Source organism: Pomacea canaliculata, linkage group LG3 (genome assembly GCF_003073045.1).
Source record: "Pomacea canaliculata isolate SZHN2017 linkage group LG3, ASM307304v1, whole genome shotgun sequence".
In the NCBI taxonomy this organism is placed as follows: domain Eukaryota; kingdom Metazoa; phylum Mollusca; class Gastropoda; order Architaenioglossa; family Ampullariidae; genus Pomacea; species Pomacea canaliculata.
The window spans coordinates 1,251,090-1,265,949 of record NC_037592.1 but is presented as its reverse complement, the minus strand read 5'-3'; the positions used below and the strand labels follow the sequence as shown (position 1 = coordinate 1,265,949).

The 14,860-nt window shown below is 38.6% G+C and overlaps 2 protein-coding genes across 3 annotated transcripts; one reads left to right on the top strand and one right to left on the bottom strand.

The window, feature by feature from the left end:
• Positions 1 to 757: 757 nt before the first annotated feature.
• LOC112560368 (peptide chain release factor 1-like, mitochondrial) lies at positions 758 to 9,645 on the bottom strand. Of its 2 annotated transcripts, none has more exons than XM_025232190.1 (7): positions 9,542 to 9,645; positions 8,349 to 8,431; positions 7,645 to 7,828; positions 7,143 to 7,306; positions 6,392 to 6,509; positions 2,182 to 2,257; positions 758 to 1,228 (listed from the first exon to the last, which is right to left on the bottom strand). In XM_025232190.1, exons 1-7 carry the CDS (start codon positions 9,582 to 9,584, stop codon positions 946 to 948), a joined length of 951 nt encoding a protein of 316 aa, XP_025087975.1. In that variant the 5' UTR covers positions 9,585 to 9,645; the 3' UTR covers positions 758 to 945. The 2 variants fall into 2 exon arrangements, with proteins under 2 accessions (XP_025087975.1, XP_025087974.1); XM_025232189.1 differs by having other exon boundaries at positions 8,674 to 9,630.
• A 231-nt stretch (positions 9,646 to 9,876) lies between these two features.
• LOC112560369 (Rieske domain-containing protein-like) lies at positions 9,877 to 13,958 on the top strand. The gene is made up of 3 exons (XM_025232191.1): positions 9,877 to 10,017; positions 10,591 to 10,774; positions 11,609 to 13,958. The coding sequence occupies exons 1-3, from the start codon at positions 9,972 to 9,974 to the stop codon at positions 11,832 to 11,834; spliced, it is 456 nt and encodes a 151-aa protein (XP_025087976.1). The 5' UTR covers positions 9,877 to 9,971; the 3' UTR covers positions 11,835 to 13,958.
• Positions 13,959 to 14,860: the final 902 nt, after the last annotated feature.

The following is a 14,860-nucleotide window of genomic DNA, read 5'->3' as shown; positions in this document are numbered from 1 at the left end:
TGCACAATGTAAACTTTTTTTTTTTGCAGAGGTCTGATTTTTGGTTCTATAGTCCATGTATCTGGTAAGCAAAACTTTTTCCAAATATATGATAGCAATAACTTAGTCGTTGTATATTACATAATATACTGCTCATTAAGTTGACAGCAAAATCTCAAGGGTTTGAAGCTTGTCGAGGCCATAGACTGAAACGCAACAGCAAATGGGTACATGTACCCCATTTATCTAAAAAATCTCTGAGATGTTATAAAGGCCATCATGAACCTAGTTTCTCTGAGAAGTTAAAAGGATTTTGAAGGAATTCTTGCTCTGGATTTTAGACACTTTCAATGGCTTGACCAACCTGAACGGTTTGCATGTTGTTTTTTTTTTCAGAAGTCTGTAGACATAGGCGACATAAACCTAACCTGTAAATTTCAGCCTCCAAAACCATCTATTAATTAACTATCGACTGCGATTCACACCTGTAATCAATGACCACTGCTAAGAGTGTACTACGTCACCTTGGTACACTTGTGAATGGCGTAACGTGACGTAGCGGCACTAGTTGATCGCAGGTGCAAATCGCATACTTTGGTAGCAGATAATTAACAAATGGAGTTTGGAGGCTGAAATTTACAGGTTAGGTTTATATCGCCTATATCTACCAAAAGCTGCAAAAAACGCAAAACATTCAGGTTGGTCTTTAATCACATATCGGTACTTTTCTGAAAATCTATGCAAAATGTATTGTGGGAAGTATTCTTCAAACACAATCCTGTTGCAAAAAGATCTTTATTTCCAACAAATTAATTTTGCATAGTACAAAATAATCTTACATCTTACCTGTAATGACCACCTCCCACTCTCTCCATAAGAAAACCAATATTAACAATGTTTTCTGTGAAGAAGAATATGATGTCAGACCACAGACCAACACACACATGCACACAATATTACACACACCTAATTTTTTATTTTTGACGTTTCAACGAATTCACTTATGACTGCATTAAGCCACATTAAACGAGACTGTAAGATCAGAGTATTCAGGAGGTCATCAAAGGACTCTGTCCCAGACAAAAAAAGAGGCACATTGTGGAAGGTAATGGGGCCACGATGATCAGTAATGCGATCTTGGCTGTAGTTGTATGTTCGGATCTTTTCTGAGCGGCCAGCTGATCCCATCTGCATTTTTCGTTTCTGCTGAAAAGCTGCTTCCTGTTCATTGAGCTGCTTTTGGTACAGTCTGTAAAAGATCAATAACTTGTCACATAAATTTCAAACACCAAAACCACATCTATTAGCATCATGAACAAATTGGTTTCTCTTGATACCTGCTGCTCTAACCTGTAAAATGCTAAAGATCACCCACACTATTATATAGTTATTATATATAAATATTGTGGTGTAATTGTGACCCTATGCTCCACTGGGAATGAATAGGAAAAGAAGAATATATAAATATGCTGTATTTTATTTTATTCATTTTAACAAGTGGTTTAAAGATTTTTAATACATGTTGTATCATTAGCAGTTGACATTTTTTTTTAATCTGGAAAGTTTACCTCTTAAGAATAACTTAATCTGACTCATACAGGACATGACGAGCATTAGTGAGAGCAAAGTGTCACATGAAAAGATCATAAATACAAGTGAAATTAAAATAAAAAATTATTTTGATTATTGCTAGAGATTTTCGTGTACAATACTAATTAAGAGATGGCCTTTAAAGGCTTTGCACAATTTAGATAAATAGCAAAAGATCAAATCAAATCAGACTTTATTGTCTGTAGAGGATACCCAAGACAGAAATTTTTCTTTTGCTCACAAGGGCAGGCATACATACTCATACAGACATTTACACACACAGTTAGGAGTAAAGATACATTGTCATGGTAGGTTGGATCTCCATCAAATGGTCAATGAAATTCCAATACATTATATTTCTTGTATATATTAATAAAAAAATGTGTTGGCATTGCAGAATGCAGCGAAAATGTCTGAACTGCATTTTCTTCACCCTCCTAGTACTTATAGTTTCTATATTCAACAAAATCAGCAAAAGAATACTAACCCATAAAGTCCACAAACAAGATAAACTAAAACTAGGCTTGAAAGATCTTTCTATTTTTTAATGATAATAAAATGAGTCATGTGCATGCTTGATTAATGCTACTGGCAGTGACTTTTTACATTCACCTCGACAGTAGAATCTTCATAGCTATGTCTCTGTTCTTGATCTGTGATCGGTCTTGTTGGCATTCTGCTACTATCCCTGAAAAGGCATAAAAAGATCATCAATAATAAGCTCTCTGAGTCTCCAGATTAATAATACATCATCAGATCACAAACAATCACCAGTTATTTCATCCCTAAGACCATATTGCCCAACAACCTGAGTCAAATCGCCCAAGCCATAACCATATCGTCCCAAGGAAGACTACATCGCCCTATACTGAAACCCAAATTGTCTCAGGCTCAAAAAACAAATTGACGATGGATGACACAAGTAACTACAAATATTACCGACACAGCTATACAATTCTTGAACATGGTAGGTATTCAAGCTCAGATGCCTATTTCAAACAGAGCCATGTAAACAAGTTCAGCCATCATTATACTAAACAAATATGGCCACTTGGCAACACACATCCAGATACATCCACACAGTGTGTGTCCAGTTGCAGGAAGAGGCAAGTAAAATGGCAAACTGGATAACTATAAGCAAAGCAAAAGTGCATACACAAAGCCAAAACAACCTTCAGCCTGAGATAATTAATTGCACTCTTCCCTAAGCTTGGATGATGTCATTTGACAAAATATGATAGCCTTCTTGTACTGCACCAGATCGAGTTTTAGATGCAACTTTAAGTAAAATATTGTTTTGCAACCCAATATTGTTAGCAAAAATGGTTCAGAAGGTCCGTATCGATCATTTAACTTGCCAGTAGACTTGCCTTTTTTGTTAAGATGACCCGTAAGCATGTGCTGATTGGCTTGGCCAATTCTAGTATTCTAGTATTCTTCTTCTCTGGCCATATAGAGCCCCCAGTGGGACCCCGGGGTATGCTTGCCTAGCAAGCATTGTAAGAATAGGGTCCCTGCCATCCAGCCAGGCATGTCGTAAGAGGCGACTAAGGTGGACACCTCACCTAGAGGTAAATTAGGTTGTGGTAGGGCTAACAACCCCACCATGTAAAAAAAAGTATGTTACAGAAACTAAAACCAGAGAACTCGTCACAGATGGCGGAGGTAATGAAGCACACCAGGTGACTGGACTAATGACGGACGACAGCCAAACCCGAAAGGGAGCTGGCGCCCCGACAGTGGATTTACTGAAGCCGAGGCAGAAGTTGAGGGTGGGGTGCTGGAACGTCCAGACCTTGTACCAGACTGGCAGGATGCTCCAACTAGTCAAGGAGTTTGACAACTACAACCTGGACATCCTGGGAGTCAGTGAGGTCAGATGGACCGGCACGGGAAAGAGGAGACTAGCGTCAGGACATACCATCTTGTTCTCAGGAAGATCAGACGCTCAGCACTCTGAAGGAGTAGCTCTACTCCTCAACAAGAAAACGGAAAAGGCACTGCTGGAATGGAAGCCTTATGGACCCAGGCTTTTGAGAGCAAGATTCCATTCAAAGTACACCAAGCTGACAGTGCTAGCTTGCTATGCACCAACAAATGACTCTGAGGCAGAAGACAAGGATGCTTTTTACGATCAGCTCCAAGCAGCCTCAGAAAGCGTTCCAGCCCATGACATGTTGCTCATCATCGGCGATCTCAATGCCAAGGTGGGAAGTGACAACACCTGCAGGAGCATGTCATGGGCAAACATGGAATCGGAACCATCAATGACAACGGAGAGAGACTGGCAGACTTTTGTGAAGAAAACAACCTACTGATTGGTGGCACACTCTTCCCACACAAAGACATCCACAAGGCAACATGGACATCACCAGATGGGAGCACAAAGAACCAGATAGACCATGTCATCATCAACCGAAAATGGAGGAGCTCACTTCAAGATGTTAGAGCCTACAGAGGAGCAGACGTTGCCAGTGACCACACTCTTGTGATAGCCACAGTTTCCCTGAAGCTACGTCGATCACGAGGAAAACAGGCACGTCAGCAAAGAGTGGACTCTGGCAAACTGAAAAATCCAGTCATCGAAAGGGCCTTTGCTATGGAAGTAAAGAACAGGTTCCAAGCACTAGGAGACCAACAAGAGATGACCTTAGACGACTTCAATCGAGTCTTACAGGAATCAGGAGAGAAAATACTGGGCTTCCAACGGAAAAAGAAAGAACAGTGGATCAGAGAAGAGACATGGAAGAAGATAGAAGAGAGAAAGTCAGCCAAACAAAGAATCAACAGCACCAGATCTGAACGCCTGAAAGAACAACTCAGACAAAGATATGCAAAACTAAACAAAGAGGTAAAGAGGATGGCAAGAACCGACAAAGAGACCACATAGAGAAACTGGCAGATGAAGCAGAAAATGCAGCAAGTAAAAATGACCTGAAGACACTGTACAAGATAAACAAACAGCTAAACAACGGGTTTAAGAACAGTGATGTACCAGTGAAAGACGTGAACGGTAATGTCATCGAGGGAGAGGCAGAAAAACTACAGCGCTGGAAGGAACATTTTGAGTCGGTTCTGAACAGACCAGATCCCCCTCAGCTTGCAGACATCCAGCCAGCAGCTATAGACCTTGACATCTGCACAGACCCACCAAGCCTGGAAGAAGTGACAGCAGCAGTCAAGACAATGAAGAGCGGCAAAGCACCAGGGGCAGATGGAATAACAGCAGAGATGTTGAAAGCAGATATAAATGTGACAGCTCCCAAGCTGACTGAAATCTTCAAGCAAGTTTGGGAATCAGGGCAGCTCCCTGTTGCTTGGAAGACAGGGCTCATCTTCAAGTTACCCAAGAAAGGAGATCTTGGAGACTGCAATAATTGGAGGGCATAACACTTCTTTCCCTCACCAGCAAGGTCTTCAGCAAGATTGTTTTGTCAAGACTGACGGCAACTCTTGAGAAAGACCTCCGACCACAGCAAGCAGGATTTCGTCCTGGGCGATCCTGCTCCGAACACATCTTCATTCTGCGACAGATTCTGGAGCAGAGCAACGAATGGAACACACCGCTGTACATCAATTTCATCGACCTGGAGAAGGCTTTTGACAGCATCCACGCGAGTCCTTATGGAAGATCCTGAGGCATTACGGAGTCCCTGCAAAACTTGTTCAGGTCATTGCAATGCAGTACAGCGATTTCAAATCCCAGGTTGTCTGTGACACGGAGCTCACAGACCCCTTCAACGTCAGTACCGGGGTGAAGCAGGGCTGCATTCTGTCGCCGTTCCTCTTCATCCTGGCCATGGACTGGATCATGAAGACTTCCACCGACAGTGAGAGGAGAGGGATCAGATGGACCATGACTATGACAGCAACAACAACGCTGGAAGACTTGGACTTTGCTGATGACATTGCCCTGCTGTCACACCGCCACCAAGACATGCATGAAAAAACAAAGGCCTTCTCAGAAACAGCTGGAAACCTTGGCTTGAAGGTCAGCACAAAGAAAACGAAAAGTATGAGAGTGAACGCCAGAGTCCAAGACGGCATCAAACTAAATGGAGAAGAGATTGAGGAAGTTGACAGTTTCACCTATCTTGGGTCCAAAATGTCAAACACCGGGGATGCGGAGGTGGAGATTCGAGTCCGACTGGCGAAAGCCAGCCAGGCCTTCGCCTCACTCAGGAGCACATGGAAGGCAAAAAACATCAGCCAGAAGATCAAACTGAGAATCTTCAAGTCAAATGTTATCAGCACCCTCCTTTACGGATCAGAATCATGGAAGATGACCAAAACCATCAGTAACAAGCTTGACGTCTTCCAAAACAGATGCCTCAGGCGCATACTTAACATCTTTTGGCCAAATACCATCAGCAACGAAGAACTCCACCGAAGAACTGAAACCGAGTCCATCACCACGCAGGTTCAACGAAGGCGTTGGCGATGGATTGGACATGTGCTCCGCCAGCAGACAGCAGACCTTTCCAGAGTCGCCCTACGATGGACTCCAGACGGCCGAAGAAAACGAGGCCGCCCAAAGGAAACTTGGAGAAGAACAGTGGAAAGGGAGATGAAAGGAAAGGGCTGGACATGGGGTCACCTAGAGCGGGTTTCAGCCGATCGACATCGGTGGCGGACTCTGGTTGAGGCCTTATGTGCAACCTGATGCACGAAGAGGAATAGATAGATAGATAGGCCATATAGAGCCTGAATCTTCAAATTTTGACCATACTGCATTGGAGGCCTGTCTCTTGATTATGTATACCATATTTCTAAGGAAAAATGTGGAAAAAACTGTCTATAATACATGAAAACATTTTCAGACCTGAAGGTTTGTGTGTGATGCGAACAGCACTCTCTGTCTTGTTTACATGTTGGCCACCGGCACCTGTGGCTCGGAATGTGTCAATCTTCAGGTCTTTAGTGTTTACATTGATGTCAATCTAAAAACAGAAGTACTGACAAATGATTCAACATAACTTTACTTTATTACTCAAGAAAACCAGTTCCTCTTTGCAATTGTTTTTAGCCCTAATAATTTCCCCTACAAAGATATACTTTTGAGTGACTAGCAATCTAAAAAGAAAATATATGATTTGTTTTCACAGAAGGGAGCTTCTTTACATCTACAGTGTGTTTTGCACTGTAATGCAAGCTGGGTAGTGTCACAAAACAAATCACTTTCTGAGTAAATATATAATGGCTCTACCCTTAACTTTCTAGTAAAATGTTTTATTGTTTGGTACTTTATGCTTGTGTATATAGTGTAAATAATTACTTTTTTAAATTTCTGCCTACTTTAATGACAGGAGCTCTCATCTCTACACAGTTAACATCCTTTATTTACATTTAGAAAAAGACAACAAAAACTATGTTTCTCCAAATCCTATCACTTAAATGTTTCAAATAAAAAAGCTCTTTAAAATGGTGTCAATGGTGATTGTCTTCATTGTATGTTAATAGGTGAAAATATTGGAACACATTGTACTTCATGCCACCGATACTGATCTAAATTTTCAGTCATGTCGCTTTGGTGAATGACTTGATTCAAATTAACCATAACAGACCAGAAATACCTGTGTAGGCTGAGGCAGTACAGCAACTGTCATGGTACTCGTGTGGACACGACCTGCCTTCTCGGTTCTGGGAACACGCTGAACACGATGTACACCAGCCTCATACTTCAGGTACTTGTACACATCATGACCAGCAATTATGGCAGTGGCATGGCGCACACCTCCTAACATCACACGTTGGTGGAAGAAAATGTCACAACCAACTTAATTCCATATCTTACTTCATATTATTTTTACAATACTTGCAGTGACCTCCAATGGCCATTTTCATTTCTCAATTTTTGTTTGTATTTATAGAATTGTATACTAATAGCTTATTTGTTAGAGATCAGAAAAAAACTAACTTTTATAAAGAAGCTGCATTGGTAAAATAAGTCCTTGAAATGAAGTATTAAGTTCCCCAATTCTTATATGTAACACATTCATAAGCTCACTCTTTTCCCCACAGCTGCCCAAGAACATACACAATGACCTTTAAGAAACAATGTTTTCAAAAACCTACCCAATTCACTTTTTTCAAAATCAATAACATCAAATGACCAGTTTTTGTAACTGGCATAGCTGCCATACATATCAAACATTTCTCCTGTAAACAGCATGGCTTCCTGGCCTCCCACTCCAGCTGTCACCTCCAGCAAAATATCATTTTTGTCAACAGCTTCTGTGCCAACCAGCAGCTCAACTAACTGAACACAAAGATTATGCAAATTGTAAACACAAATAGTGACACTCTACTTGAAAAAAGGTGGAGGGGGCTAAGGTTCTTTAGACCTGCTTATCTAGTTTTCATTTTTTTTAAAAGTTTAATTCAACAGTAGTGTATGTTCTCATCCTGACTTCGGGACTATGCACTATTTACAGCAGTTCCCAAAAATCCACATTCCTTTAAGTTCTAAACAAGCACAATTAAAAATGAATCAGTAGTAAGAAGACTGAACAATTTATCCAAAAATGTTAGTGCCCAAATGTTAAAACCATGTAAATGATTGCAAAATTTCAAAGAAGTAATGCATGAAGAAAGCTTTATCTCACTTTTCTTATGAACTTAAGAAATATTTGTGCAAGCTTTTTTGTTGTTACTATTCAAATCATTAGCAAATGTACCCATGTAGTCATTAAGGCCAAGGAAAAAATGTTAATGAATTTGTCAGTTCTTTGCTGCTCTGAGACAGCAAATGACATCGTAGGAGAATTTGAGTAGATCACCTTCTCCTCTAAGACCTGTATGTGCTTTAGGGTATCTTCTATTTCAGTGTTCACCAAAGCTTGAAGTTCAGCTTCCTCATCACCTGCAGGACAAAAGAAAATATTGTCAAGAACACCTCCACAGAAGAAAAAAAACTATGTGCAGTATTTCCATCTGTAATCTGATTCTGAGATGGAAAAATTTAACAGCATGCTAAATACAAAACTGTTCATTCTTATCATTGCACTGTATGCGACAAAACAACAACCATGTTCTGACAGTCAGTATTTAATGCAACATTAAAAGAAACATAAAAAATACCCCAAAAAATGTTGGAATTCATACCTTTCACTACAGAATTCAGTTCATTAAGATCTGCATATTTTTTCTGCAGCTCCAAAACCGATGCATTCACAGCCTCCAGAAAGAAAAAACGACTGTTATTTATGCTACCTCCATCTACACGCTCAGACATAAGTTGTGCATATTCATTGGCCAGACTCTCCAAATATTGTTTGTATTTGGCATTGCTCATCGTAAAATCCTGCAGGCTATGAAGACAGCATCTGTGCTGTAATGGAATGATCCTTGCTATCCCCCATTTGAACTGTGAGCTTAGGATACTGGACATCATCCATGCAGAACAAGAGCTTGCCCTTAGCAAAGATGTGTTGAAAGCAATTTTTGGCACTAGAATCTTGGAATTACGAGACGCACCCGTAGGGAGATGAACTGAAATATCCCTTTGTTGTCGACACCTTATTGGAAATTTATTCATAGCTCTTGGCAATGCCTGGAAAAACTGTTTCGATTTCAAAGTACATAATAACCTATGTCCTTTTGCACAATCTCCAATTTCTAAACATGATAAGCTTTTCAGTCGGTATATTTTGAAGATATTACATGCATAAATAGGCATTGCTGAAATATTCTCACACCTCTTCCTTTAAGGAAGGTGGAAAAGAAAACAGTCTGTAAGGTTAGTAGCTCTAAAAATGCTCGAAAGGTCACTACCAACCAGTATATTTTTCTCAGAAAATACAGTTCACCACTGATAGTGATCAAATAACAATTAAGCACTAACTAGTGTGTCCTTGGCAGTACTTTTCTTGGTTGCAGACGACAAAAGGTAAACCTAACCACCGATTTCTTGTCCATCATAAAAGAAAAAAAAAATTGATATTTTAAATTAGTTTCCTTGTAGAATACTCACAAATGTTAGCGCTAAAAATCTCTACAAAGCAATTCAAACGCATGTAAAAATATGGTTCAAGTTTGTTAGCCGTCAGAAATGCGCGTAGCACATGAGTTCTCGAGAGTTACGGCTCTTACTTCTTCTTGCGACACTAGGAACAGAAATAGTCGTTGCGACACTTCGATCTTTCATTAAACGCACGTTAATCATACGTGTGAAGGCGCAACAGTCTGAGGCAGTCTTTTTACTTATAACTGTATTTTCACTTATTTTAAAATTGTTAATGTTTCTATCACACTGGCATTCAGTCAGCTAGTAACTTTTTCAAGTGCACGATCATGTTGAGGCTCCACCTCGTGCGTCATGTAGTGATGTACGCCAATTTTGTTTACAAACATTAAAGCATGCCTATGTTGGACCCGGTGACTGATTTCAGCGGAAAAAAGAAATGGAAGATAAAATCTTTATTCGCGTGCTAAAAGTTAATTTTTCAGGTATGTAGTGTTTTCTACAACTGCTGAATTCTGCTTTGTTGAAAAAAATATTATTTGCACCGGGTGACTTGTGATTGAAGCAATCGACGCCGAAAACGCGTTCTCGAAGGACCGCGCGCTATTTGAAAGTTTGAGCAATGTGAAAAAAAATATTATCTGTTATCTATTTGCACTGGTATTAATTTACTGTTACTAATGGTTCGTAATATTCTTTCATCAAAATCCAGTGTTTTTAATACAGGTAACTCATGATTATGACGACTAGTTGTGAGTTACGGGACTTTAATAGTAAGAGCAATACAAAAAAAAAAGAAAAAAGAAAAGAGGACAGTACATGTATATGGCTTTACTAAATCGCGAACCTATTTCGAGCAGATACTTGCAAATTTTGTTCAGACAATATACCCTTTCTAATACACTTTTGGATCTTTTGTGTCACCTGCAACGTATATATGTTATAAATTAAGAATTCTGTTGTGAATTCTGTGCAACAACAGGTTTTAAGGACAGAGATTTTAATAACAAATAATGTTTAGATAGGACAATCATTCTTTTGTGTCCTATATTTTTCAGATCTTCCAGATTGGTCAAATCCACAGATTAAATATCATAATATGTCAGAAATGAACTGCAATGAAGATCAACCAGCATTAAAGAGGATAGGTACTCGGGTAGAATGCAATGACATTGTTATTGCACTGTTCAGAGTCCACAGTAACGTATATGCCATACAAGACAAATGCCCACATTTAGGTGAGCAGGACTTTACTAAAGTAGAGGTGATGGTACCACTGAGGTACCATAAGCACTCATAGTCTTTTTTAGACCAGTGTGAAACTATAATCTCTGCAGAATCTAAGATTAGAGTATGGTGATGAAAACATAAGATGGTATAATAGATTAGTCTCATTCTTTGTGATCACTCCTTTTGTGTGTACCCCACATCAATGTAACAGAAAGTTGCAAGCGTCTATAAAGAAATTTGTAGATTTGCATTAGTTTTGTATGTACTGTTCCCCTAATTTTAATAACAATGAGGATGCTTGTACAGTGCAGAATTTCAGTCAGGTTCTTCATGCTTCACATTAATACATAATGAATGAAATACAATTGATAGGGGAAGAGAGCAGAATAATAGTACTCAGACCTACAAACACCCTTGCACTGCCCCACATACACCCTTGCACACACACAGTACACACATCTTAACCATGGACAACAGTGGGATTAAAGTTGCTGTAAGAGGTATTTCCAAAGCACCTTTACACTTTGTTCAGTGGTTTATTTTGTAGCTGTCAAGTATAAAATGGGCCTCTTCTAAGATTTTGTTTTTTACCAGTTACACTATTCACTGTTGAGGCATAATCATCATACTCAGATCTGACCACATCATAGAGTCTAATGTTAATATAAGGGGTAGTGACCAAAGTGTTGCCTCCACACAGAGAATTGTCACCTCTCCTGGATGTTATAGCCCTTACATAAATTTTGACTTATCTGTAATGGTCTGTTGTATTATTATTACTGCTTATCTTATGACATATATTTATATCTATTCTTATGAAAGCTACCTATTTGCTGTCTACAGGAGGCCCCTACACTTAGGAGATATTGAAGATATGCCAGGTGAAGGATTTTGTGTGAGGTGTCCTTGGCACAAATGGTGTTTTGGCCTAGACTCTGGCAAAGTCATATTCCCACCTGGACGGAAAGAGTGTGCATTAACCTTTCCAGTCAAGGTGGAACCTGATGGCACTATTTATATTGGATTTGAGAAGTTTTCTGATTCCTATTTTGACACCAATGGAGATTTTTAAGATACAAATATTGAAAACTTGATGGGCAGTAGGGGTTGGGCGGGGGGAGAAATCCTGCTTATTCTTTTTGTGGTATGGAATATTTCTGAGACAGCTGAAGTGATGAAGTTAAATTACTGAGATCTTCATAACAATGGGGGAACCTGTTGTACCTGAAGCATTGTATAACTTTGTGAAATTTGTTTACTGAATCTTCCTTATCCCCAATATGATCCTTTTAGATCAATAATCATTCACTTTCATTGTTTTATTATTAAACAAGAAAGTACAGAGGACTATGCATCTGTCAGAAAAGGAAAATGTAACGACAGCTTTGAACACTATAATATATAGAGGCTGCTGTGAAGTTTGGTGTAATAAGCAAAGCTGCTTTTTTAAGATAATTGTTTTATTGCTGTAAAAGAATGCTTGGAGAATCCAGTGTGTTTTGGAGAAAATCCATTGAAGTATATTGTTTTATCAGTGAGTTTTATGTCACATGAAGGTCAAGGTTGTGATGTACATTACAAGAAAGGTCAAGGTTGTGCTGCACTCAAGAATGTTGAGTCATGTGTTTGCTGTTGGCTTCAGATGATAGACTTTAATTTGCTGTCATGTAACTCCATTTTTTTCCATCTAAAGAATTTTATCACAATGACCCATTCCAGTGTTGAATGGGGGCTTTTAAAGTGAAAGTCATTTGCTCTTTAGAAAGCAACATTACAGATCTTAAACAATCATTATTAACCCTTATTAGCAATATTATTTTCCCAAACATAAAGTTTTTCTGTGCTGAATATCCATTCCCACTGAGAACTTGGTGGACATATTATTGATTCTTGTTGCTCATAAAAAAACTTATGTGTTAATTCTGTGAACCAGATTTTCCGTTAGAAGAAGGTATATAGGTAGCATGGCATTTGAGAATAGTTAGCAGGAAAGGGTTTCACTTTTTAATTTGTTCAACTTTTTCTGATAAAGTTTCTTTAATTAGGGCTGGTGGGGAAGTATACGATAGTACTGAAGACATAATTGATCTGATGTCCTGACATTCAATCTATTTTATTAAAATAACATAAAGCATGAAGAGCACTTACAACAAAACATCATACTTTTCCCTACATCAAACATGCCATTTGAATCTGCTTAAACTTTTTTAAATTTGTGGGGTATTATTTTCATTTAAAAGCTAGTCATCACTTCAAAGAACAGTTTGCTAGTTGCCCTGCTCTTTTGACCGTAAAATAGGGTTATATTGCTTGTAGCCAGTCAAGTGTATATGAGGAATGGTGGCAGGCATGTGAGTTACTGTTCTTAGACTCAGTGTGGCATTGTGATATATTTTTTTAACATTTAATGGCACATGTTTACACATTTAATTCCAGTATTACATGTTTGCATTTCAAAACGTACATGGTGCTGTGAATGTTTTTGTTGCTAATTTTTATTTTTCTGTTGAATTTAACTCATTTGCATAAAATACTGAATTCTATGCTTTTGTTTTTTTCTCAGATTTATGAACAGTACGCAACACACATATCTTTGCATGTGTAGGGTTAGGAATACTGGTCCTGTGTTTAGTATCACATCGAGCGATGCAGCTTTTTTTTTTCTAATAAAAACCATGACAGGCGGCAGCAAATTGTAAGGAGTTCACTGGGTAGTCCCAATAATCATCATCATCATCATCATTTTTTTTTTACCACCCCTGAAATGAAGTAGCCATGTATAAGTGCAGGGATGAGGAGGAAGGAAGATCTGGGAGAACCTTAATCCAGTGACTGATTCAAAGTCAAACATACTAATCACCATTTATGCTGCCTCCTGAGTCAACTTGCCACAAGTACAGATGTCAGCAGTTCAACGATTGTATATTTTTTGGTCATCAAAGTACCTATTTGCTATTGAGATTTTTTTAATCGGAAGTACAATTTACTAAAAGTTAAATATGCAGTGTATGACTATTTCTAGTCATTTACTTCTAATAACAGATCATGTGAGAATTTTACAATCTGTGTTGCTCCTGTTTCAAGTACTTATTGCTTTTTTTTTCTTATTTGAAAGGATATCAAAGACAGTGTCTTATTTCATTTTTACTGTTCAAAGTGGTTCAAAGTATTCTAGTCAATAAAAGATGATTTTCAATATTTGTCTCTTTTAAAGTTATTTCTAGAATGTTTCTTCAGATTTTTCTAGAATCCTGATAATCAAGTTTAAATATTTTATTGTAACGAGTGAGAAATGTTGGCTAATTAGGTGTTTTAATAGAACTCCTGGACAATCCTGGTCAGGTCAGAAGGGACACTAAAAGGTTTGCTTGAGAATGTAAAGCCAAAGCTATATCATCTATGACTTAGAGTGACACAAGACAGTCGGCTGTCATTTGAAGTTCACAGCTACTGCATTTCGCTTTTTTTTTTTTTTTTTTTAAGTATAGCTGCGACGCAAGGCAGGAACTGAATGCTACTTGTCTGCGATAAAAGGCACATGTTAAAGGATCACACAACACGTACAGTGCCAACAGCGAGGTCAAACGTTTTTTTTTTAAAAAAAGGGCTTAGCGTATCTCTGAATGGGTGTTATTTAAATTTGTAATGTAACTGAAAGGTTGCCTACCTTCATTTTATTTATCTTTCCATGTGCTGATTTTACAGAAGGCACGATGTCGCAAATTTTTTTTTCAGTAGGGGAGTCATACAATGTTAGGGGGGTGGTGGTTTGTTTGTTGTTGTTGGTTTTTTCTGTTTTTTTTTTTGTTTTTTGTTTGTTTGTTTGTGTTTTTTTTTTGTTTTTTTTGTTTTGTAGAGGGGAATCTTACAATTGCAGAGCTTTTATTCGAGAGTAGCTTTACACACCAATAATCATTATTTCTCCCTAGCCACATGTGTAAGTTAGAAATGTGTGGACATCTTGAGTATAGGTTACAGATACAGAAATTCCCCGTGCCTATCATAAACACCATTTGACATTGAAGATTTGCGAAACGCCAATGTGGCTTCACCGAGTGGTACTGTGCCTTCTCTACCCTCCACCCAACTCCCCCAGGG

Bases quoted from the DNA above. Each gene is read 5' to 3' on its own strand.
- LOC112560368 (XM_025232189.1), bottom strand. From the start codon at position 9,247: ATGCCTATTTATGCATGTAATATCTTCAAAATATACCGACTGAAAAGC. The intron at 7,307-7,644 runs GTAGGTTTTTGA...GTGTGATGTTAG, and splicing joins TTTTGAAAAAAGTGAATTGG to GAGGTGTGCGCCATGCCACT. The intron at 2,258-6,391 runs GTCTGAAAATGT...ATGCCTTTTCAG, and splicing joins CATCACACACAAACCTTCAG to GGATAGTAGCAGAATGCCAA.
- LOC112560369 (XM_025232191.1), top strand. From the start codon at position 9,972: ATGGAAGATAAAATCTTTATTCGCGTGCTAAAAGTTAATTTTTCAG. The intron at 10,018-10,590 runs GTATGTAGTGTT...TATATTTTTCAG, and splicing joins GCTAAAAGTTAATTTTTCAG to ATCTTCCAGATTGGTCAAAT. The intron at 10,775-11,608 runs GCAGGACTTTAC...TGTCTACAGGAG, and splicing joins AAATGCCCACATTTAGGTGA to GCCCCTACACTTAGGAGATA.